The sequence below is a fragment of the Myotis yumanensis genome, unplaced genomic scaffold, assembly GCF_028538775.1.
Source record: "Myotis yumanensis isolate MYYU_CA2020_CCGP unplaced genomic scaffold, mMyoYum1.0.hap1 SCAF_12, whole genome shotgun sequence".
Classification (NCBI taxonomy): domain Eukaryota; kingdom Metazoa; phylum Chordata; class Mammalia; order Chiroptera; family Vespertilionidae; genus Myotis; species Myotis yumanensis.
In genome coordinates this window covers 48,054,272-48,080,118 of record NW_027223763.1, presented here as the reverse complement: position 1 = coordinate 48,080,118, position 25,847 = coordinate 48,054,272, and the positions used below count along the sequence as shown (strand labels likewise).

At 38.2% G+C, this 25,847-nt stretch overlaps 2 protein-coding genes across 8 annotated transcripts in view; one reads left to right on the top strand and one right to left on the bottom strand.

Annotated features, from left to right (window-relative positions):
• AK3 (adenylate kinase 3) overlaps positions 1–25,847 on the top strand; it is a 38,970-nt gene that overhangs the window by 10,053 nt on the left and 3,070 nt on the right. For 2 of the 4 annotated variants that reach the window (XM_070431597.1, XM_070431594.1), the window contains exons 3-5: positions 799–971; positions 1,919–2,037; positions 4,704–6,831. In XM_070431597.1, the coding sequence (XP_070287698.1) occupies positions 799–971; positions 1,919–2,037; positions 4,704–4,824 (413 nt within the window). In that variant the 3' untranslated portion in view covers positions 4,825–6,831. Of the gene's footprint in view, positions 1–798; positions 972–1,918; positions 2,038–4,703; positions 6,832–25,847 lie in introns of those variants that run through there. The other 2 variants (XM_070431595.1, XM_070431596.1) reach the window with 2 other exon arrangements.
• CDC37L1 (cell division cycle 37 like 1, HSP90 cochaperone) overlaps positions 242–25,847 on the bottom strand; it is a 40,861-nt gene continuing 15,255 nt past the window's right edge. The window contains exons 4-8 of one of the 4 annotated variants that reach the window (XR_011473413.1): positions 23,753–23,868; positions 23,330–23,452; positions 19,110–19,274; positions 18,077–18,161; positions 14,454–14,542 (exon numbers count right to left, since the gene is read on the bottom strand). Coding sequence is in view for 3 of the 4 variants with exons in the window: in XM_070431591.1 (XP_070287692.1) it covers positions 14,441–14,542; positions 19,110–19,274; positions 23,330–23,452; positions 23,753–23,868 (506 nt within the window). In the remaining variant the exon portion in view is untranslated. Of the gene's footprint in view, positions 2,114–11,111; positions 11,133–12,889; positions 14,543–18,076; positions 18,162–19,109; positions 19,275–23,329; positions 23,453–23,752; positions 23,869–25,847 lie in introns of those variants that run through there. The other 3 variants (XM_070431592.1, XM_070431593.1, XM_070431591.1) reach the window with 3 other exon arrangements.

Here is a 25,847-nt window from a genome sequence, read left to right as displayed (position 1 = left end):
CTGCTTCTTCATCTGCATGGGAGGGCTGTGGACTGCATGATTCCTAAGGTCCCTTCAGATGTGACTTTAGTTCCTTCCCCTCTTTTAAGAATATTTTATGGCAAGGGAGGTTTACCACACAGGAAAGCCAGGAAAGCTGGAGGGTAACTTAAAATCAGCTGTAAACTGGCAGAGGTGTGCCGAATGGGTTGATTTTTAGTTTCCGGGGGGGGGGGGGGGGGGGGGGAGAGAGACAGAGAGACAGAGAGACAGACACACAGACACAGACATTAATTGTAAGCAATGGGCGCACATGATCACGGAGGCTGACAAGTCCCAGGATCTTCAGGGTGAGCTGGTAAGCTGGGGGTGCAGGAGGGCTTCCAGTCTGAAGGCCAGTAGGCTTGAGCCCCAGGAAAAGCTGTGTCAGTTTCAGTCTGAAGGCAGGAGAAAGCCCACATCCCACCTCCCTCTTTATTCAGGAGAGAGTCAGCCCTTTTGTTCTGTTCAGACCTTCAGTGGATTAGATGAGGCCCACCCACATTAGGGAGAGAAATCTGCCTTACTCAGTCTACTGATTTACATGTTACTCTCATCCAAAACGCTCTCACAGACACACCCAAAATAATGTTTGAACAAATATCTGGGCACCCCGTGGCCCAATCAAGTCAACACATGTAATTATCACAGTTACCCTACAGCTGTGCTCCACTTGGCTGGTGTTACTGCTTCTGTTCAGATTGCTCAACATTTATTCATTCTCTTCCTTCTTCCCTCCCTTTCTTCCTTCTCTTTTTGTGTGTGTGTGTGTGTGTAAAGGTTTCCCAAGGACTCTTCCTCAGGCAAAAGCCCTGGATAAAGTTTATAAAATAGACACCGTGATTAATCTGAAGGTGCCCTTTGAGGTCATTAAGCAGCGCCTCACAGCTCGCTGGATTCATCCGGCCAGCGGCCGAGTCTACAACATCGAATTCAACCCTCCCAAAGCTGTGGTGAGTAGTTGTGGTGGAACCGGCCTTCCCCATAGCAGTCCCCGAGGCCTCTTGCTCTCACAGGCAGAAGTTTTATGACCTTGGAAAATCCTTCCTGCCCAAACTCCTAAGGGTACAGTCTCAGGTTCTGGTGTAGTCCTTGTCTGGTCCACTCAGGTTGATAGTAGAGGTGTCCCAGGAGTGACAGGGGTTTGTTAATCCCTCAAAAGCATTTATTGATTTTCTACTCTGTGTCAGGGGGTGTGTTAGGAGTTGGAGCAATAGGGATTAGCGACACCTTGGCTTATTTAGGTCAACATAAGAACGCCCAAACCTACACAGAATGTCTATAAAAATTTGAGCCAAACAGGATACGCCTGGAAACAAGATCCCAACAGACTGAGAAAAAATGCTCCCCAGAATGGCAGTTGGCAGCTTCTTTCATGCATTTGGAATTAAGGAGGGAACATCAGGAAGATGACGAGAAGGTGGGGATTGGATTACAGGATAGTTAACAAGATAATATGTTCTCTTGAAGGTGGCTTCTGAGGGGTCTGAAAGAGTCATTTCAAAGGTGTGTCACCTAGATGCCCAGAAACAATGGACAGGCCTTACGTAAGGCAAAGATAACCCTTTTCCTAAAGAAATTATATACCTGGGGCATGACTACCCACTATGACCTGCCCGGTTAGGAATTTATGATCGGGTCACCCTGTGAGGGTACTTTCTGTAAGTCCCTTTTTCGTCCACAACATGACATTATTTAGAGGCTGCTTAGAAAACCTTTTACTCTAAGGAGAAGGTGACTGCCGTGGCTCTGTGCTGCAGTGATCTGGGTTCGGATTTGATTCCGTTTGTTTAAAAGTACATTTGTGTGCTTGGTGTTTGCACAGAGAAGAAATCTGTTAAAAAGTCCTAGAACTGCTTATAAAAAGGTTTGATACCGGCGTGTCCTGACTCCCATTTAGGGCATCGACGATCTGACTGGGGAGCCTCTCGTGCAGCGTGAGGACGATAAGCCGGAGACGGTTGCCAAGAGACTGAAGGCTTACGAAGCTCAGACAGAGCCAGTCTTGGAATACTACCAGTGAGTCTGTCGCTGTTCAGAACTTCTCTTGCACGATCAGGCACTGAGGCAGTTTTCCATCGTCCATGCTTTACAGCTAAAATGTTAAAACATCAGAAGATCCAGTTCAAATTGAATCAGACCATAGGGGCAGTGCATTAGCGTGTGTAATAGAGAAGTCCAGATGGTAGGCTGGGCTTCCGTCACGCTTCAGTTTGATCAGTTTTGCCATTCTCCCAGCTTTGTATTGGCTTTGACAGTTGCCAGGAACAGCCCTTTCCTGAAGGGCTGAGGGGTCACCTTTCCCCCAGTGAACACAAGCCCCAAGTGTCATGCAGGCTGGACCCACTGGACCAGCCACTGTGGTCAGAGAATGCCCTGCACTCACTGCTGGTGGCCTAGGTTTCTGCCCATTCCTGAAGCAGTCCTGGGGTGGAAGTGATTGGTCCACACCTGGAGCTGCGAGTGGGTCAGTCTCACCCAGATTCTGCAGTCTGGTGGAGGGAGGGCTGGAATGAATGCTGGGGAAGCAACCCCAATATTATCCACTTCCTGTGCCTATAGGACAGAAGACTCAAATGGCAACCAATTCTCAGATCATTTATTTGGTTAATCATCTTTAAAAGCTTATATTCTCTTTTAAAAAAATTTAATATATGTTTATTGATTTCAGAGAGGAAGGAAGAGGGAGAGAGAGAGATAGAAACATCAATGATAAGAGCGAATCATCAGTTGGCTGTCTCCTGCATGGCCCACACTGGGGATTGAGCCCGAAACCCAGGCATGTGCCCTGACCGGGAATCAAACCGTGACCCTTGTTTCATAGGTTGACGCTCAAGCACTGAGCCACACCGGCCTGGCTAAAAGCTTATATTCTAACCTAGTTTTGTTTGCTCTTCAGAGACTTCCACAACAGAATATGGGATCTATACTATAATATTTGACACAGGCTAAGAAACAATCTAGTTTCCTTGCTCACCCATCCCCTCTCCTTTTATTCATTCACTTACTCAATAATGACAGTTGTCAGGACAGAACAGTGTTGTGTTTAGGGCACAGACTCTGGAGCCAGACTAAGTTCAAATCCCAGCTCCTCATTTATTATCTTGGTCTTAACCTGTTTTCTCCTCTGCAAAATGGGGGTTAGAATAGAAGGTTGAAAGATTGAGTTCATACATGTAACTCTTAGAATTATTTCTGACACATAGTAAGCACTTTATAATGATCAGCTATTGTTGTTGTAAGAGAGAAAGTATGCGGTGAAACTAAAATAATAGTCTGCACACTGTTTTAATAGCTATTTCTGGAGGTTAAAATTATAAGGGAGTTGGCGATCCACTTTCTACAGTAGCTGTTACTGTAATTTTGTGATTTGTGTAATGAGGCTGGCTCTGCAGATTGCCAGCACTGGGGCTCTGGGCAAGGGATTCAACCTCTATGCCACAAATTTTTCATTTGTAAAATCAGGGCAATATTAAATAGTACCTCCTCTGTAGGGTCATTAGGGGAATTAAGTGAGAGAATCCACGTAAAGACTTACGGCAGCCCTGGCACTATTAAATCACTCAGTGTTAGCCATTACTTACCCTGCCAAAACCCAAAAAACTCTCACCTTCTATCTGTGGGTGAGGCAGAGAGCTGGGTAAATGGTATTTATCATAAAATGTACTTATACCAATCAGGGACCTAATTCACACTAGTCTAAGCAAAAGGGAAATTTATTGGTCCTGTAACTAAAATGTCCAAAGGTGAATGCTGAGCCCAGCTTGTTCAGTGTCCTCGGCCTTGTCACTTTCAGCTCCATTTTCCTGTGTTGGCCTCAATCTCAGGTGGGCTCTCCCTGCATAAGTCCCTAAACTCCTGCTTACCGCACTTAACCTCCTACCACTTCAGCTACCCCAGCAGAAAAGAGAGCCTCTTGGACAACAGAAGTCCTAGAGTTGGCACTGATGAGTTCATCAAGTCCATCCTTGAAGCTGGGAAGTGGGGACAATCCCACTGGAATCTTGTGACCATTTCCATAAGCCAATGACACAAGTGAAACCAAAACCCAGGTTTCCCAATGCCCAGCCAAATGCCTCTCTCTCTTGATCACACAGACCTACACTTATGGAGACCACATCCACATTATCATCCTATATAATAAAAGGCTAATATGCAAATTGTCCCTTCGACCAGGAGTTCAACTGGGAGTTCAACGGGGGAATTTGACCAGGGGGTGGGGCCAGTCGGCCAACCACCCATTGCCCCTCCCCATGGCTGGCCCTCCCCCACCCCAATTGGGGGTGGGGCTGGCCAGCCAACCTCCTGTGTCCCGGGGCCGATTGGGCTGGGCTGTCCGGACCCCACCTATGCACGAATTCCTGCACTGGGCCTCTAGTCTTTATTTTTTTAAAAAATATATTTTATTGATTTTTTACAGAGAGGAAGGGAGAGAGATAGAGAGTTAGAAACATCGATGAGAGAGAAACTTCGATCAGCTGCCTCCTGCACACCCCCCACTGGGGATGTGCCTGCAACCAAGGTACATGCCCTTGACTGGAATCGAACCTGGGACCCTTGAGTCCGCAGGCCAATGCTCTGTCCACTGAGCCAAACCAGTTAGGGTCCTCTAGTCTTTTAAGAATCACTTTGAAAGAGTTTATGAGGAAGACTCAGACTTGTGTTTTTGGATTTGTCACCTTTAGGAAAAAAGGAGTGTTGGAAACATTCTCCGGAACCGAAACCAACAAGATCTGGCCCCATGTATATGCCTTCCTACAAACAAAAGTGCCACAAATAAACCAGAAATCATCAGTTACTCCTTGAGGAAAAGCCGGTGTAACTAGTAAGATGAGCAGAAGCTCCTTATCCGTGCATTCAGAAGCTCCTTGTCCTAAGACTTGGACGTGTATGAATTCTTAAAAAATTATATTAGTTCATTTCTGCTGATTTTATTCTGGAAATTAAGATGTGCCAAATACTAAGATTTGTCTTTTGACATCATCTAGTATGTTTTATCCAGTTATCTTCTATGGTTGTACAATTCGAAAACATCAGAGATGTCTAACAGAACTTTTGAAAAGTCGTTTAGAGCATAATTAAAAGAGCAATCGGTTGCACTCTAACGTTTGTTCAGAAGATTAAGTGGTTAATAAAGTTTCCTTATTTTTCTGGAAAAGTAAAGAAAAAAATTCCATGTCATTTGGGAAAAGTCTCATCAGAGTCTTTTGCTTAGAGTGATGCCAAAAAAGCCATACCTAGCTCCGCGGGACACAGTGTTGTGGTGCAGTGTGTCTATAAAATCCCAGAAAAAAAGCAACTGGATTTACAGACTAGTTGCAGGATGCAAATTCACTGTTGCCTCTACACGAAGAAATTTATAAGCTAGCCATATATGACATATTTATTTTGTTGTTAAATGTACCTTCAAGTTACTCAGAATTTTCAGTTTGGTATAAAAATCTGTCAGTTAGCATATAGGGAAGTATTTATATTAGAAATTGACATAAGTCCTGCAAAAAGACTGGAGTTGACTTTTCAAGGGAAAATGTAAAGACCTACGTTTTCAGACGTTACTTTGGTTAAGAGATGTGCTTTTGGATCTACTTGCCAGTTTCTCTTTTTAATCAAAATGTCTGATCTGCCTTGATGAGTAACATTCAAGTAGAAAAAAAAAAAATAATTAAAAACACACACACCCATGGCACTAGGTAAAGTAAGCATGCACTGTCACTGGGAAACAGATCACGTTTACCTGGGGAAAATTCCCTTGACAAATACAGCAATCTTAATTAACTGGTATGGCAGTGAATGGAAAGCCAGGACGAGGAAACTAATCGAGTTTGCGGAAGGAGTTTATTCCTAGCATTCACTGCTGTCCTATCTTAAGGGTAAAGAACTTTGCCGATGAGTGTAACCTAAGCAGCTGTTTTAAAAAATAAAAATGATTTGATTCCTTACTGGGGCAATAAGGATGCCTGCTTATGGACTGTGGTCTGGTAGGAGGAGTGGAGCAATACGAGAGGGGGAGAAACTCGACTATCTTCAGTGGCATATTTACTCTGACTTTGCTTGGTGCCAAATCAAATGAAACAAGTCCTTGTACAAGCTGTTATTAACAGAAAATATATTTTGTTTTATTCTAGGCACTTAAAATTCAAATGCCAATAAGTGGTTCTTATGTATTTTGTGGGGAGAAAAAACTTTTCCTTTCTTTTGATTTTTTAAAACTCAACTTGATCTTTCAAAATGGACCAAGGCTTTTAAAAAGGATTACAGTAAACAATCTGTTCTTTGTAAAACTTTCTATAATGTCTTATTTGAATGTTACTATTATGTGCTTTCTAAAAATGTTGTAAACTACTAAACTATGAATTATCACCAGGTTATCAGGCATACGTTAGTATTAAGGCACAGAACACAGTCCCATTTTAGAAATGTGGGTACCACTCTGTCTTTGGTAGTTCACAGGGCCCACTCCTTCCCACCTTCCATTCTCATGCCTGATGACTCACTGGCTTCTGAATTAGTGAGTGGTTTCTAATAACTGTCTTAAAGCAATACACAGGCTGCTTTCATTTCATGTTATACTTTGCCTCATGCTATAAAGTACTGCAGTCATACTAGCCTTCTTGACACCCTTAGGAGATTTGGAATAAAAAACAGGCAGAAGAACATGGTTATGAAATAAAGGACTCTTCTTCCCTGTCAACATTCCTTCCTCCTTCCCAAAACACGAAACCCGAAGTTTTGCACATATAGCCATTGCTTTATTTTATATAAAACGCTTGCATTATTGTTTCTTTCTTTATTAAAGCAAACAAAAAGAACTTGTTTTATGCTGAGTTAATATCATAGACCAGCAATCTCCAGTGGGTGGTCCCGGACCACTGGTGGTCAGTGAGGTCCGAAAGGTTGGCGACCACTGTCATAGACAATTTTGATGAAGATGATCGTGGCTGAGGAGCGCATGCATAAAAAAAAATATGCTGTAATGACATTATGATTTATGTGCCATATGGAAATATTTGGAGCTGAATGCCCATGGCTAGAGGCTACTATGTCTTAAAGGATAATGAGAACAGTACTTAACCCCATTACCCTATTTTCTGGAGTACCATAGTTATTTTGGTGCAAAATATATAAGCAAAGTGTGTTGTGGGAAATGGACATTGGCAATTAATACCATCAGAAAATTTATTCCTCAATTCCATTTGAAATAGGTTAAATACTGGCTTAAATTCCTAAACCCCAGCCCATAGCTAACCTCCCCCCGCCCCCCCACAGCTATTCATAACGGCATTCCAGCAAAGTATTTTGAACTCACTGTGGCAAAATCTACCTATGTTAAAAACTAGTCATGCTAATTACAGACCTCAGATTAAACTGTTGTAATACTTGCAACTACTAGCAAGAATAAATTTGTATTTTTGAAACCTTTTTTTATTGATTTCAGAGAGGGAGAGGGAGAGATAGAAACATCAATGATGAGAGAGAATCACCCATTGGCTGCCTCCTGCACACCCCCTTTTGGGAATCAAACCCATAACCTGGGCATGTACCCTGACCGGGAATTGAACTGTGACCTCCTGCTTCATAGGCTGACGCTCAACCACTGAACCACACCAGCTGGGCTAAATTTATATTTTAAAACATGTTTATAAGTTGTGTCTTCTCATTGACAAAAGAAAATATTCCCAGACACTAGTAAACTGCAGAAACAGCTTTCTTGTCTTCACAATCCAAGATTGTGATTTTGGAAGTTAGAGTTTAAAAATATTTAAATCGGAGGAGAACCAAGATGGCGGCATAGGTAAACACCGGAGATTGCTGCCTCACACAACCACTTCAAAAATACAACTAAAAGACGGAACGGACATCATCCAGAACTACAGGAAGGCTGGCTGAGTGGAAATTCTACAACCAGAAGGAAAGAGAAAAGCATACCGAGACTCAGAGGAGGTGCAGTACGGAAGTAAAATACAAAGGTGCGGAGATGCATGTGGAGAGGGCTGGTGGCTGAGGACACAATTGTCTTTTTCAATCGGGAGGGAGTCTCAAGCTCTGAGCTCCAGTTCCGGGTGAGTCTCTGGGGACCCAGACTCATACAGGGAGAAACTGGACTGTCTGGCATCAGTCGAAACTCGAGGGCAGCTTTCTCTTGGAGGCGCTCTCAGCGATTGCCGGGACACTGAGGGCAGGACTGAGAGCAGCCATACTGCTCGCTCCGCCCGCCCTGTTGATCCCCTGGGACCCTGCCCTGCCCCGCCCCACCCAAGCCATGCACGCACGGAGGCTTTTGCATATGAAAGGCCCGGCCCTTGGTAATGTGAAAATTACTTAACAAACTGCAGCTGCCCCAAGGCCCCAGGGCAACTTGCATTGCTTTACAGCTGGCTTCTACTGGGTAGCCTCAGGCAGAGGCTAAATTAGCACCTCCTTAGATCCAAGAGCCAGTGTATCCAGTGGTCAGAGTGGGACAATCCAATTACAACTCCTCAGATCCATAAGGAACACACTCAGGGGGCAGACTCAGTGAGCACCAAGCAAGTCTTGTCCCATAAGGGTGTCTTCAGCACAGAAGTTCTCCCAACGTAGACACAGCTGATTCTCACAGCCAATTGGCCTGGAGGTCAATTCCTCCCAGTGATACCTACAACAATCAAGGCTTAACTACAACAAGACTGTGCACAAAGCCCACAACGGGGTGCACCAAGAGTGTCTACCTCAGGTAATTGGGAAGGCTGAGCCACTGGGCCCTAAAGGACACTTAGCACAGAAAGCCACTCTATCGACACAGTGAAGCATAAAAAATGCCGAGACAAAGAAACAGGTCACAAATGACAGAAATGGAGGAAAGCAAACTACTAGATATAGAGTTCAAAACCACACTTTTAAGGTTTTTCAAGAATTTTCTAGAAACCGTCGATAAACTTAATGAGACCCTCAATAAATCTAGTGAGACCCTCGATGTTGTGATAAAGGACCAACTAGAAATTAAGCATACACTGACTGAAATAATATTATACAGACTCCCAACAGCAGACCAGAGGATCGCAAGAATCAAGTCAAAGATTTGAAATACGAAGAAGCAAAAAACACCCAACCGGAAAAGCAAAATGAAAAAAGAATCCAAAAATACGAAGATAGTGTAAGGAGCCTCTGGGACAGCTTCAAGCGTACCAACATCCGAATTATAGGGGTGCCAGAAGAAGAAAGAGAGCAAGATACTGAAAACCTATTTGAAGAAATAATGACAGAAAACTTCCCCTACCTGGTGAAAGAAATAGACTTCCAAGTCCAGGAAGCGCAGAGAACCCCAAACAAAAGGAATCCAAAGAGGACCACACCAAGACACATCATCATTAAAATGCCAAGAGCAAAAGACAAAGAGAGAATCTTAAAACCAGCAAGAGAAAGACAGTCAATTACCTACAAGGGAGTACCCATAAGACTGTCAGCTGATTTCTCAACAGAAACTTTGCAGGCCAGAAGGGAGTGGCAAGAAATATTCAAAGTGATGAATACCAAGAACCTACAACCAAGATTACTTTATCCAGCAAAGCTATCATTCAGAATTGAAGGTCAGATAAAGAGCTTCACAGATAAGGAAAAGCTAAAGGGGTTCATCACCACTAAACCAGTATTATATGAAATGCTGAAAGGTATCTTTTAAGAAGAGGAAGAAGAAGAAAAAGGTAAAGATACAAATTATGAACAATAAATACACATCCATCAACAAGTGAATCTAAAAATCAAGTGAATAAATAATCTGATGATCAGAATGAACTGGTGATTATAATAGAATCAGGGGCATAGAAAGGGAGTGGACTGACTCTTCTTGGTGGGAAAAGGGGTGTGGGGGATGCGGGAGAGACTGGACAAAAATCGTGTACCTATGAATGAGGACGGGGGGGGGTGGTGAGGGCGGAGGGTGGGAGGAGAACCGGGTGGAGGGGATCTATGGGGGGGAAAAAGAGGAACAACTGTAATAATCTGAACAATAAAGATTTAATTTAAAAATAAAAAAAAAATAAAATAAAAATATTTAAATCCATTCAAAATAAAGTCTAGCTGTGCTTAAAGCTTTTGGGAAAAGCTGATGTATTCTGTAGTGTTCATGACCTACTCAATCTGCCTTTATTTTAAAGAAAGCTCACTAGCCCATCATTGACCTGTGAACCAAGAGGTAATGCACGATTCAATTCCCAGTCAGGGCACATGCCTGGGTTGCAGACTCCATCCCCAGTAGGGGGCATGCAGGAGGCAACAGATCAATGATTCTCTCTCATTGTTGATGTTTCTATGTCTCCTTCTCCCTTCTTTTCTGAAATTAATAAAAATATATTTATATGTATAAAAAAAGCCCACTAAAGGTCAGATGTTTTTCTATATGTATACTAGAGGCCTGGTGCATGAAATCTGTATACGGGGGGGAGGGTGTGTGTGTGTGTCCCTCAGCCCAGCCCACACCCTCTCCAATCTGGGATCCCTCTCACAATCCAGGACTGCTGACTCCCAACCACTCGCCTGCCTGCCTGCCTGATTGCCCCTAACCACGTCTGCTTGCCAGTCTGATCACCCCCTAACCACTCCCCTGCAGGCCTGATTGCCCCTCATGCCCTCCCCTGCAGGCCTGGTCACCCCCAACTGCCCTCCCTTACTGGCCTGGTCATCCCTAACTTCCCTCCCTTGCCAGCCTGGTCGCCCCAACTGCCCTCCCCTGCCGGCCATCTGTGTCTACATGGGGGCGGCCATCTTGTGTGTTGGAGTGGCGGTCAATTTGCATATTGCCTCTTTATTAGATAGGATATAGCATCGAGTAAAGTTAATCTGTCATGCCACGCTGTGCTTTGGAAGGATTTTAACAAAGTGTAAATCAATCTGGTGATGTGTCATATTTCACCAATGGATTCTAAATAAATATTTGAAGAGTAAATAGCATGAAGAACCATGCTGTTTAAAAAAACAAGAGAAAGATCTAGGAACCTTTATTTTCTTATTTAGAAAAGATCTAACTTCAAGTCTAATTACTTAAGACTTATGAGAATGGTTGTGGCAATTTTAATCAACTTTTATTCACCTTTGTATCCTCCCATTAGCTTATGTAGCAAGCAAGCAAATACTTCTCAGACCTGTGAAACAGTACATACATGTACATTATAGATGGGAAATGGATGCATAGAACTGTTGGAACTTAATAAAACATGTATGATATAGAGGCAAAATTGAAATTAAAAAGCCCCTTCCCCTAGCAAAAAAGAAAAAGCCTAGGCGAAACCCAGCCAAGTATATTTCTGTTCCACATCAATTTAAGAACTGAGATACATGACTGACTTTGAGAACAGTAAATTGACATTTTTTTTTTCTGAAAAAACTTCAGGATCACTTGGTCTAAACCTACAATCAACTTTTCATTCTGTAAGAAAATCTACTTACTAGATTCATGTTCTTTGGGCAGCATGTTAATTCACTTTTAAAAGAGCAATAGGAATGCTAATCTGAAAGATTTTCCTAAAGGTATAGATCAGGGGTTCTCAAACTTTTTAAACAGGGGGCCAGTTCACTGTCCCTCAGACCGTTGGAGGGCCGGACTATAGTTACAAATTCCTATGCACACTGCACATATCTTATTTTGAAGTGAAAAAACAAAATGGGAACAAATACAATATTTGTATTTGCATGTGGCCCACGGGCCGTAGTTTGAGGACCCCTGATATAGATCATAAGCTCATTAGGCAAAACTTGAAAGAACCCACTAATGATATAATTGGATACTAATAATTGGATGAAAATGTTACCCATCTGTCTCTCCTAGAGAATAATTTTAAATCAGTATTATCTCCACTAATATTGTGGCAAAACTTACCTATGTTAAATGAGTTAACAGGGAATAAATGGAGTGATAGTTACTTTTTTTGAAATCTTTTATTAGAATATTAATTTTATCAAATGAAACAAGAATCCTTGATGGATATGTTTTTTTAAAATATCTCTTTATTGATTTCAGAGCAGGAGGGAGGAGAGAAAGATAGAAATATCAACAATGAATCATTGATTGGCTGCCTTCAGCACCCCCCCAACTGGGGAATCGAGCCCACAACCCGGACATGTACCCTTGACCAGAATTGAACCTGAGACTCTACACTCTATCTGCTGAGCCAAATTGGTGAGGGCCTTGATGGATGTTTTGATGTCAAAGATGTTTCACTCATCTTTGTACTTTCCATGGTTTTTGTCAAGAGAAAACTGTCCAACCTGAAATACGCATTATCCCTTTGTCTACTATATTCTTAAGAAACAGAAAAGCCAACATTTTCTCTTAATAGGAGTTAGTTCTTAGTACTAAAGAAAAAAGAAAAGGATGTCAATTTACTGTTCAATATGTAAAGATTATAGTTTTTAAGTGCAAATCATGCCATCAGTCAGCGGCTCCTAAAATAAATTCAATCACACCTTCACACTCAAAACATAGAACACACTACCCTTTGAAAGTAAAAAATACAGCTTTTAAAAAGCTCTTCAATAATACCTGTTTTAGAAAAAAAAAACACCTTCAAGCATTGTTTACTCAGTTCTTTGATAATATCTCTCCTTCCAGTCTAGTCATTACCTCGAACTTAAAAAAGGCAAAATGAAATTCACAACAATTTGGATGCTTACAGGCAAGTGAAGGGGGAAAGTGAAGTTGAGGAACAGAGAGTAATGGTTCAAGTATCATTTCTGTGAAATTGGGATGTTACTCCTGTGTACATTATTCTCTATTTGATACGAAGGGAAGAATAAGGGGTTGCTCCAGAACAGGAAAATAATACAAAACAAAAAACTTCTGTAACTAGGACATTGGTAAAAAAATTTTTAAAAAATGTACAGGCTGATGAATACTACCATATAAGTTAATCAAACATTTTATTATAGAGCATATCTTTATATCAAAAGCACAAAAGAGTTTTATTTGGAAAACCAGTAAGATTGTGATGTTACATAAGTATGATTCAATAATTCCAGTCCATTTCTATGGGTACTAAGTGCCTTATCACCCCAGTTAGTAAAAACAAGGTGCAAATGAGGCCATGGTTACAGGTCTGATCATCATATGGGTCCCTTAGCAATATTTGGTTTTACAAGTTGAGACATGTATACCTAATCTCAGTCATCTTCCAAATGTTTGCTACTAGTCTCAATGGGATTGAACCAAAGACTATACCCAATACAAATCAAAGCTCATGTTCCTATAAGTCAGAAGATTAATCCTCACATAATGATAGCATAATTAGCACTATCATCTAATTCTAAATAAAATGAATCACCAAACATCCTCTCATATTTGAAGTGAATTATATTGGAAGTAGTAAAACTCAGCAGCATTCTATGGTAACTGAGCTAGAGAGAGAAATGACAATTGCAGTAAAAGCTATCATTATCCACAAGGAATACCAAATTTGTAGAAGTAAATAGTTGGCAGCTTGAGGCAGTTAGCTCTACAAGATTTCTCTTGCCTTTTAAAAAAGTCCTTGGCTACATCAGAGTGAAATGAACAATAAACCTAATTTTAAAAATCAGATTTTTCTTCCTGTTTGTTCTTACAGGCCATTAATATTCTTTTAAAACTTGCTCCCTGAGAGGTCCCAGACTATGTCAAGTAAAGAAATTAAGAGTGAGCTTGAAGTTGGTTTTATTAAAAAACAAAACAAAAAAACTCCTCTATGTTAGCTTTTTCACTTTTTAAATCACTATATCCCTTACTATTAAAAAAGTCAACAGGGTAAAATCAGCTTCTAAGGAATACAGTTTTGAGAATACTTAAGGGGTTAATTTATTGTCTATATAAATTTGGTATTAGGGTCAAGAATCTAACTGATGGTGCCCAAAGTACAACCGTATGATTATTATAAGGGAAAGACTGTTTTAATTTGTATCACCAAGCTTATTTAGTAAAGTAGATTATCAACTACTGATTTATTGCTTTTAATATGATAAAACACCAGATGTGACAGCTAAATTAGCAGTAGGATGCAAGGACATTTTTATCTTTAATCATTTTGTAGAGTAGGGCATGTATACATCCATGTAAAAAGAGACTGTAGCAGATGCCTCCTAGAATCAACCAGTTCTTGTAAACATTGCATTTGTGCAGATTTTCATACTTTGATTCCAAAATTAAGAACAATAAGATTAAAGGCAAATTTAGTAGCAAAAACACAAAGTCCAGTTTGACTTCTTGCAACATATGGTACCACTCCTCTCTTCAGAAAAAAGAACCAAAACAAAAAAATCTAGCAGCGCATAAAAAAATTTTTACAAAACATTTCAGTACTCTTTTCCCCTCACATCAAAAACCGAACAAAAATAAAGTGCAGCACCCATAAAAGTGTCAAGAAAATAGCCAAGTTCTTCCTTTCTTGTAACAAAATAGTACTTGGCCTCAGCAGTCTTAACCAAATTATACAGTGTCCATCATTTTGGATTCATCATCTTCTTTATGTACCACTGAGTTTAAACTGCAGAGAGCTGTATTGATAGAATACTGAAGATAATCTGGATTCTGAAAAGAAAAGTATAGAGAAGAAACAATAGATGATAACTAGTTTATGCACATACATACTCAGCTACACATTCTGTTTTTCTCTGCAGTGTAGGAGAGTGGGCAAGAAGAAAGACTTTGAAGTCAACCCAAGATAAAGAGAAAGAAAGAAATAGACTATTACCACTTAATCCAAAGAGATGTGAAAGACAAAAAGATCTGCCCTAGCCGGTTTGGCTCAGTGGATAGAGCATCGGCCTGTGGACTGAAAGGTCCCAGGTTCGATTCCGGTCAAGGGCATGTACCTTGGTTGCGGGCACGTCCCCAGTGGGGAGTGTGCAGGAGGCAGCTGATCGATGTGTCTCTCTCATCGATGTTTCTGGCTCTCTGTCCCTCTCCCTTCCTCTCTGTAAAAAATCAATAAAATATATTTAAAAAAAAAAAAAAAAGAAAGACAAAAAGATCTATATGAAAAATACAAACGTAAAAAATACTTTTTTTCTTTTAATAAAACTGTATAATTTTAATTATTTAATTATACAAGGCTACATCTTCCTTGTAATTATATGTAGCTATTGATAATTTAAAATATAAATGGCTTTAAGTCAGAAATGTATTTTGAAGATTATTATCTAATTAGAATAGTAAAAATGCAACACTTGAATAAGGAAAAATGTATATACTGAGTAAAAATTATAGCTATCTTAAGAGTTTATTTTGGTTTCTCAAAGGTTAAAACAAACTGAAGTGAGAAATCTTAACACTTTTGAGAGGTACTCAGACTCGTATTTTAAAAATTGTGTAAAGGAACAGTTTAATTTAGGTTTTAGTTATTTTTTAGACATAAGAACAACTCATAAATGTTCTATTTGTCCATTTCTAAAACTAGAAACAGAAAACCTTATTCAATGAATGCAAAAATAAAACCACTGCGTGTTAAAGCACAATGAATAGTGACATAAGCCCTTAAGACCTAGTTTAGATAATTCTTCCCCAAGAATTCGATTTTCTCTACTCAATTGTTCTGAATATCTGCCAGCAACTTAAAAGTTTTACTACCTATCACCTAGTTTCATTGATTTCATTTAATAAACACCAGTGAGGAAAATAGTCCAAATAGGGGATAGATGTCTCAAACCTCCCTATCCCATAGGGAGGCAGGTTTTCAAAAGATCCTCTAAGTAAAAATACAATACTTGGCCCTAGCTGGTTTGGCTCAGAGGATAGAGCATCAGCCTACAGACTGAAGGGTCCCAGGTTCGATTCCAGTCAAGGGCATGTACCTTGGTTGCGGGCACATCCTCAGTAGGGAGTGTGCAGGAGGCAGCTGATCGATGGTTCTCTCTCGCCGATGTTTCTAACTCTCTATCCCTCTCCCTTCCTCTCTGTAAAAAATCAATAAAATATATTAAAAAAAAAAAAGGGGGCACATGCCAGGGTTGCGGGCTTAATCCCCAGTAGGGGGCATGCAGGAGGCAACCTATCAATGATTCTCTCATCTTTGATGTTTCCAAATCTCTCTCCTTCTCCCTTGCTCTTTGAAATCAATAAAAATACATGTTAAAAACATACAATACTTTGTGATTTTTTTACTTTAAAAGTAAAAAAGCTAGCCATAAGTTGGATTATTCCCAATCAGGCCTTTATGAAGGGAGTGGCACTAATAACTGACTGAGGTGTATAACACTAAACATTGAACCCCAGTCCTGCTTCTACCACTTAATGCAAACCTCAGAGAGAAAATAATTTATCACAACTTAATAGAATTAAAAGCTAGCATATAGGATAAGCCTAATAGTAACTATTACATATTTCTTTATCAAGAGGCCTTGTTTTAGTTTTCTCAAAAAAAAAATATTTGGCTTATTTCTCAAGATTGTTATCAATCTAAAAAATGAAATTAGCCCTGGCCTGTTTGGCTCAGTGGATAGAGTGTCAGCCTGTGGCAGAAGGGTCCCAGGTTTGATTCCGGTCAAGGGCGCATGCCTGGGTTGCGGGCTAGGTCCCTGGTGGGAAGCATGCAGGAGGCAGCCGATCAATGACTCTTGTAATTGATGTTTCTAACTCTCTCTCCCTCTCCCTTCCTCTCTGAAAGCAATAAAAATATATTTAATTAAAAAAATTAAAAGCTAAAGTGTTACCCAAGTTTAAATTGTATAAAAATTGTTAATACTCGCATTACATTACTCACTCTCTACAGAAATAGAATGCTAAGATCCAATTCCAAAGTTCTTCAGAACAGAAGTCTCTTTTAAGACCAGGCTCCAGTTGTCCTTGAGAGTTGGCTAAGAAGTTTCTCCAGAACTCATCTAATCCATCTTCCTAAGAACTGTGCAACAGACTTAAATACACCTAACCATAATCTATACTTAAATTCCACTGATTACCCCATATTCTCACCTAGTAACGTTCTCAACATATTTCTAGTCCCAATGACCAGTTCTTCCCATTTCTTGTCCTATTTCTTGTATATGATTCAACAACAATTATGGTATGGATGAATGAGCAGTGAAGTAGGATAGAAATCCAGGATTAGAATACTAGCTCTATCATTTATTGTATTGACTTCAGGCAAATTACTTAATTCTCCACAGTTTATTTATCCATAATATGAATGAAGAAGAATCATAGGGCTTTTGAGATCATTAAGTGATACAACATATAATAGTGTTTTGCAACCTATAAACTGATATAATAAAAATGGGGTGTTATTATGGTAAGCTTTTCTTCCAAATCTTCTCTCAGTCGACAACTTAGCCCCACAGGTTGCCTCTCATCATATTTCCCTCACCAGTTGACAGTCCTGTGCATCTAGCTGAAATCTTATCCAGCCCTTCTCTCTCTCAGGAGTAAAATAGGATGCTCTTCTCCCAGCATGATGAATTAAATCTAAATAACCCTGGTAATGTCAGCAATTCAAAACTGTCAAAATTGTATAGGCCCAGGTCCTCGGTCAAAATTACTGCCAAGGGATACCTAGCAGCAGATCTTAGTTGCTATTTGGTACATAGAACAAGAACTTACTTCTCTCAAACTGGAAGTAACTTTTGGATAGTGTAATATCTCATGATATTTTAACATGTATCTTTCCCTCTTTTGTTAGAATCGATGATATCCTTCAAAAATTTTTTTTCTTTACATTCATTATGTGACTTCTTAATTTTAAGTTTCTACATTGAACTTGACAGTGACTTAGTCATAAAATTACCTTAGAAAGACTATTTCCCTGTGGGCTCAAGGAAATGAAGAGAAAATCATCACTATATTTACACAGCAATAAGAGATAACTCATGGGACAAATCAAGGGGGAATATTACTTGTTTAACTATGGGTAACATAACTAATTATTTAAAAGTCAGATTTTGATTATTTCCATCCTTCAGAATAACATTTTTGGCTGACCTAAATATGACCAATTGCTTTCCTAAATTGTCCTTTGTTTTACAATACATGTGACAACTGAAATGGTAAAATTATAGAGACATAAGGTCAAGATATTGAAAATCTCAATTCCTGCTTAATGAAATTTAAAAATAAACACAGGGCTCTGCTCACATTGTCTTCTGAATGAGAATTTCCTTTTCACTGTGTAGGCAACAGACTAAACTTTAAGTTAAAGCTGGTCTTAAAATCTTGGGACCTGGAAATGAGAGATTACTGGGCTCAATTAAAATCCTACTAAAGTCAAAATGGGCATCAACTTTCTAATGATAATTTAAAATCACAATCCTAGGCAGATAAGGAGTCTAACCTCCTCTTCTTTTTGACATAAATGTTAGTGACATGGTTGATCTAACAGCCAACTTCAAAGTAGCTCAAATAGGTGGCCTATATTATCAGAAAGAACAGCTTAGCATAAGCTATGTTATTGTGGATTAAAAATGTTACACCTGGTAGGCAACATCAACAATTAGCAATACTAAATAAACTCATGTAACAGATCACCTTGGTTGCCAACTGGATGTATGCTTTGAAGCTAATTCACTTTAATAAATTCTTAAACAGTATAGATCTACTCAGAAAAAAATGTTTCTCAGAGCCATCTTGAGAAGTTTATGATTGACATGATAAATAGCTAACACTTGCCCTTAAGAATGATCAATAGCTAACACTTGCCCTTAAGTTGTGCTTAGGTACAACTCACCTCTTCTATTTTAAAAGAGTAGAATTTGGTGTCTCTTTAAATACCGAAGAAATGGAAGAGATTTAGTGCCAAAACATGGCATGAAATGAAACTCCGTGTTCTCTTCTGAGGTAAGAATATTTAGAATGGTCACATCTAGCCTGGCCTGCGTGGCTTAATGGTTGAGTGGCAACTTATGAACCAGGAGGTCACAGATTGATTCCCGATCAGGGCACATGCCTAGGTTGTGGGCTCAATCCCCAGTAGGAGGTGTGCAGGAGGCAGCTGATCAATGATTCTCTCTCATCATTGATGTTTTTATCTCTCTTCCTCTCTGAAATCAATAAAAAACCATATTTTAAAAAATGGCCACACCTATATTACATAAGAAGAAAGAATAGTCTAAAAGGACAAAAATTATGTGAACTATACATTTATAAATAAACATTTGCTTTTCCAACTTACCTGTGGTAAGGATTCTAATAACTCTATAGATCCAACACCAGAATGGAGAACATGATTCTGAACTGTCATAGGTTGAAAACTTGGTGATTGAGAATAAAGTCTGACTCTTGATTTGAAAGCTTCAAGTTCGTTTTTGAATGCTTCAAAATAACCTTCTTCCTCTGCCTAGAAAACACAATATAAAGACTGTTTTTGAAGACTTCTAGACCACACAGTAAATTCTAACAAGCATCTATTAGGTCTGGAATACAGGAAGTAAAGATGAGGTGAATAGTTTAAAAGTAGAAACCACCAAGTTCCCTGTTAGATTTGTGAAAACTTACCGTTTTATAAAACAGACTAATAAACGATCCCTCTTTAAACATACACAAATATAACAAAAGAAAGTAGGCTTTTTTTTCCTGTTTTTCCCTTGATTTATCTGAATTCTTGACAGGATTCAAAATAGTCCTAATTTATTCTCTCACATTCTTCTCTCCTCTTCCCATTGCCAAGCAACAATCATGGAATACTCTTAAAAACCTTATAATTCTCCACCAAATAATAAGGGGACACTATTACCTGTTTCTAGTGATTCTCTGATTCTATACTCCTTATCTGTAAAAGTCATGAAAACCAAGTAAGACTCAACACACAATTTCATTATGGAAATATTTTAGTGTTTTAGTTAAGCAAGTACCTTTTTTCTGACATTACAGAAAAAGTACAATGAGTTTAATGAGGTATAATATAAGCAAAATTCCCAATACAAAATATCCTGTTGGAAATAGCCTCCATTTATAAATGTTTCCAAAGCAGATCAAGAATTACACAGTGCCGATTCTACACTAACAGAACACAGGCTTTAAGTTCAAGTGGTGGAAGAGATTTTGTCAGTCTCATTCCTTAGTATCACTGGGCCCATTTGTCTGCAATGCTATCTTTAAAAATATGTTTTTATTCAGAGAGAGAGAAGAAGGGAGACGGATAGAGAGATAGAAACATCAATGAGAGAGGAACATCATCAATTGGCTGCCTCTGGCACACACCCCTACTGGGGATTGAGCCCACAACCCGGATATATGCCCTGACCAGGAATCGAACCAGCAACCTCTTAGTTCCTGGATCGATGCTCAACCACTGAGCCACACCAGCAGGTTAATGCTATATTTTTTTAAATGTAGTTTACGTTGTGTAACTAGATTAAAACCTGTGGATTAGTTATTAACATCAATATCTATACAGATAATGCAGAAAATGTTCTATGCTGCCATTCTATCTTTTTACAAATTTAGAATTATTTAAGTATATTATAGCATTTCACTTTGGCCAATATATGGTACTTGTGTGGACATATGGAATGTTAATCTTTATATCCCCAAAATAATCTTTCTGAAATTGTTATTCAATAAACTATTAAAGGAATCAAGTAACACAATTGCTGGTCTTCCTGCATGCCTAAGACCTAGGGATTTAAATCTAGAGAGATTTGACTGATTTTTATTAAAGTAACCTATTGGTCACTTACTTAATTCTTCTATGCTAATTTCCTCACTTGTAAAAGAGAATAAGCCTCATAAAATGTTATGAGGATTTAAGAAGTTAATCCATGAAAAGTGCTTATAATAGTACCTGGCACAAAGTAAGCACCCATGAAAGTTATTCTTTAATTTAAAAAATTATTATAAACAGTGTTAAGATCTAAAGACTTCAGTGTCTTTCAGTTCAATTCTGTCAAAGTAAATTTCAAAGAATATACATAGTGTGGCTATGTTCCATTATCCTATTAAGCACAAGTTCAAACATAGCCATTAATGTAAGATAAAAAAGAAGAAAAAATTTTTTTGATGCCTATGTGATAAGTGAAATTTTAGAATAGTCATTAGAAACCTAGCTAAAATACCAACTCAATCATTTACTCATTAAAACTCTACTATTTTGGGAAAATTTCCCATTTAGGTTACACTTTAGAAGAGTTTAGAACATTTAAGGGAGGACTACTACCATCTTAATATATTCTTTTTAATTTAAAATACAATGGCATCTTCAATTTATAAAAGGAAATATGCTCATTAAAAAAATCATTTATAATTCCACCACCCACGTATAATCAAAGTTAAACTTTTGGTATATTTCCTTCTAACTTCTAATTAGTATACTAAATGTGCCATGTGTGCAAGAGCACGTTAAAATATATGTATAGTTTATTGGGCAAAACCCACTATATACCTAACACAAATTAGGAAATAGATCATTGCTATTTAGTACCTTAAAATCAGTTCCCAAAAGCATTACCACTCTCTCTCTGAGGTTACCATTATTGTGATTTGTCTTCATTACTCCTATACCTCTTTAGTTTTACTGCTTATCTATGTGTACCGTAACAATATATTGTTTAGTTCTGCTTGTTTTTGAACTAGATATATCATCATCCTGTAGCCTGTTTTCACTTTCTCGCTTTTTATTCGCACTGATGCTGGTTCATTCTATGTTAACAGACATCTGGGTTGTTCCCAGGCTTTTTGCTGTTATGAACAATTCTGCTATAAACAATTCTGCTAGCGCACATCTATTCAAGTTTCTCTAAGGCAACAATTGTCAAATTTTATGGTCTCAGGACTTTATACTCTTGAAAATTATCGAGGAACCTAAAGAGCTCCTATTTATGTGAGCTAATTCTATTAATATTTACTATGTTAGAAATTAAAAGTGAAGAATTTAAAAAATATTAACTAAAACATAACAATAACAAACTTATTACATGTTAACCTTTATGTTGTTTTTTTTTAACTGCCCTGGCCTGGTTGCTCAGTGGTTAGAGCATCAGCCTGTGGACCTAAGGGTTGAGGGTTCGATTCCCAGTCAAGGGCATATACTTCAGTTACAGGTTCCCCAATGGGTCTTTCTCACATCAAAGTTTGTCTCTCTCTCTCTCTCTCCCCTTCCTCCCTCCCTTTCTTTCTTTTAAAAAAAAAATATTTTTATTGATTTCAGAGAGGAAAGGAGAGGGAGAGAGAGATAGAAACATCAATGATAAGAGAGAATCATCGATCAGCTGCCTCCTGCACGCCCCCTACTGGGGATCGCCTCCTGCTGGAGCCTGCAACCCAGGCATGTGCCCTTGACCGGAATCAAACCTGGGACCCTTCAGTCCACAGGCCAAGGCTCTATAGACCACCCAGCCAAACCAGCTAGGGCACCTCTCTCCCTTTTATCTCTCTCTCCTTCCTAATTTCCTCTCTCTAAAAATCAATGAAAAAAATATCTGCGGGTGAGGATTAAAAACAAAACAAAACAATTTCCAAAACAAACAAAAAAAATTAGTGAGAAGTCTGGCTTAACAGAAGATAGCTAGATTCCCACATCTGCTTCTGAATCAATCTCTACTGCACTCATGAGAGTGAAAATGGCAAATAACATCTTAGTATTAATATTACAACGACAGTTTTTACCCTGGGCCTCCTGAAAGCCTATTACTACTAAAAACCCATGAGTGTCCGTGGACTACATGTTGAGAAATCTATTCTCTAGGATATATACCTAGGAGAATTTCTGGGCAAGAGTATTTGTTCAACTTTACAAGGAAAAGTTCCAAGGTGGTTGTAGCAATTTATATTCTCACAGGCAGTGAATGCAAATTCTTATTGGTCTATTTCTTGTACAATTTGCTAATTTACTAATCTAGTGAGTGTGAAATGATACTTAATCTTTCTAGACATATCTATTTTTCTTTAACATGGCCAACATAAATATGTATCACTTCTTTTGACTCTATAGCAAAGCATTATCTCAGATTAAAAATTCTTCAAAATATAATTTTAGTGGCTGCCTAATATTCTATGTACCAGCTTGTTTGTTTTTAGCCATTCCTCTTTGTTGCATTTTTTAAGTTGTTTCCTATTTTTTCATTACAAAAGTCTGACATCTCATTAAACTTTAAGTTCTAAACATGGACTTATCTGTATCTATTTCATTCTACACTTTATCTTTAGCCTCTTAAACAGCTATGCTTTTGCATTAATACTCAATATTTACTGAATGAAGGAATATTCTAATTTTCCTGAATACATACACGTGTAAAATTAGCATAAAATCAGCAATATAATTTTTCTTTCCACTATAAAATCTACAGAATTTAGCCTGTGGCATCCTGGCTGAATGGCTTCCTTTGATGTATATCGATCAAAGAGGTCTCAGTTAAGGCCTAACATTCCCATCTGTAATACCAAATAGCTACTTACTTTGGCTTTCTGGAAAAATAAACGAAAACACCCTCTTGGATCCACATTACAGTTTTTAGCCATTTCCATAATAAATTGCATTACAACAGCTTGATGTGCTATTTGTTCCATTAGAGCCCCTTTCTGAAAATAAATAGATTAAAATGATAAGAAATACCTCTGGAAATATATTTTAAAAGGTTTACAGTATATGGGAACAAGAGAGATGGGGGCACAGGGGAGGCACACTAGAAAAAGATTTCCAGGTGCTAACTGAAATAACTAAAAAAAATAATCCCACAGTAATTCAAGTAGTTCTGAAAGCAAAAACAAAAAGCGTAATTCTATTTAATGACCCTCTTATTTTAAAGTAATATTAAAAAACAAACAAACAAGTACATCAGAATTCCCCTAAGATTCCCAGAAATTCAAAGTTCACGATACCTGTTCAGCTTCTAAATGAAAACACCATAAAATAAGATATTTAGCAGTTTCTTCACATACAAGATATGGATGGTCAGATAAAAATCTCTGACTATCATCCCATCGACTCAACATACCTGTAAAAAAAAGAATTAAACCATGAATATCAAATACTTTCTTCTTATAAGTGAAGCAATGGTATTTTAAAATGATTATCTTTAAGGACGAGTCATATTACCACAGCAATATGTTATATAAAAGAGCAAATGAAGAGGGATAAAATTCTTTTAAAGCAATATGCAGTATATTGGAAATAGCTTCCAAAATTCACAGAAAGGTGTTTTTGTTTGTTTTGTTTTTTCCCCCAGATAATTAGTCAGACTTAAGCTGAGTGAGTGATTTAAAGCCATAACTCCTATATCTGGGGTATGCCCAAAGTCCAGGGCAAAGTGAGATGGCTGGTCATTTAGTAAAAAAAAAGATGATTTTAGGAGACTCAACATTATTTAGTCACAGAATGTAATTTTTTCTATTGGAAAGATGAAAAAGACAGCAAAACCTCAAGAAACTACACTTAGCGAACAAAGAATTAGTAGAAGATTCAGAAAAGCTACATTCTAATTAAAAAATGTCTAAGATGATATGGTAAAATGTTGACAGCATGGGAAACTAATCCAGTCAGTTTTATAAAAACAATATACTTTAGCCCGGCTCAGGTGGCTATAGACCCACGAACCAAGAGGTCACCAGTTTGATTTCTGGTCAGAGCTTGATCCCCAGTAGGGGGCATGCAAGGAGACAACTGATGAATGTTTCTCTCATTAATGTTCATATCCGTCTACCCCTCTCCCTTCCCTTCTCTTTAAAATCAATAAAAACACATTTAAAAAACAAACAATATACTTTAACTATTTTAATCATGTTAACCATTTAGTCATTCTGTTTGTATACACAGAAAACAAAATCTTTTAAAAATTAGTTAAGCATATTTGCAAATGGCTGCCACTTTGCTTCAAATATCAAACTAAAGTTCTAAACCAAATACTACTTAAGGTGCAACTTCATCTTTATTCAAATTAATAAGAAATTTAGTCAAAAAGTCAGTATCACCCAAGTGATCATGGAACCAGTAAAGTGTTAAGTTTTTATTTAACTCTGTCCAGTCAGCTTTATATTTGAATAAATTAAGTATAACATAGTTATCCTTAGTGCTTTAGACTCATCCAAGAAGTCTGGATGTTACTGAATCATCATGAAAATTTTATAAAGCTGTCTTAATAGTTTGGCAGTAAATCTTTCCTCTAGACCAGTGGTTCTCAACCTTCTAATGCCGCGACCTTTTAATACAGTTCCTCATGTTGTGGTGACCCCCAACCATAAAATTATTTTCGTTGCTACTTCATAACTGTAATTTTGCTACTGTTATGAATCGTAATGTAAATATCTGATATGCAGGATGTATTTTGTTACACATTGAACATAAAGCATAATGATTAATCACAAAAACAATATGTAATTATATATGTGTTTTCCGATGGTCTTAGGCAACACCTGTGAAAGGGTCGTTCGACCCCCAAAGGGGTCGCGACCCATAGGTTGAGAACTGCTGCTCTAGACACAAAATGAACTTCCATATATTAAAGTTCCACATTAGAACACAAAGAAGAACAAAACTGAAGACCTATGTCTTACTGAGAAATACACCTTTAGCAACATGGGAATCAATTGAAAATAAGTGATTAATTATTAATTGAAAATAAGTGATTTGTCCTCATTTAAAAAACACAGGGAAAAAGCATTTTAGCATTTTCTTATAAAGAGTTTTACAAGCTTTATCAAGTTATTTACCCAACATTCTGGATACAGTGATTAGGTCATTTTAAATTCTGAGAAGCAGAATGACCATAGAAGTTGTTTGAAACTACTTCTCAAACTGTAATTAAAGAACTTAATAACTTTTGAGGATCATATCTAAAGGAAGCATAATCCTTATTGCTTATACCTGAAGTCATAAAATAAATCCTATAAAGCAGTTTTATCTTAGCTCTGCGACATTTCTGAAGAGGCAATATTTTCAACTCTATCTACTATCCATAGAGAGAGCATTGTTCTCCTG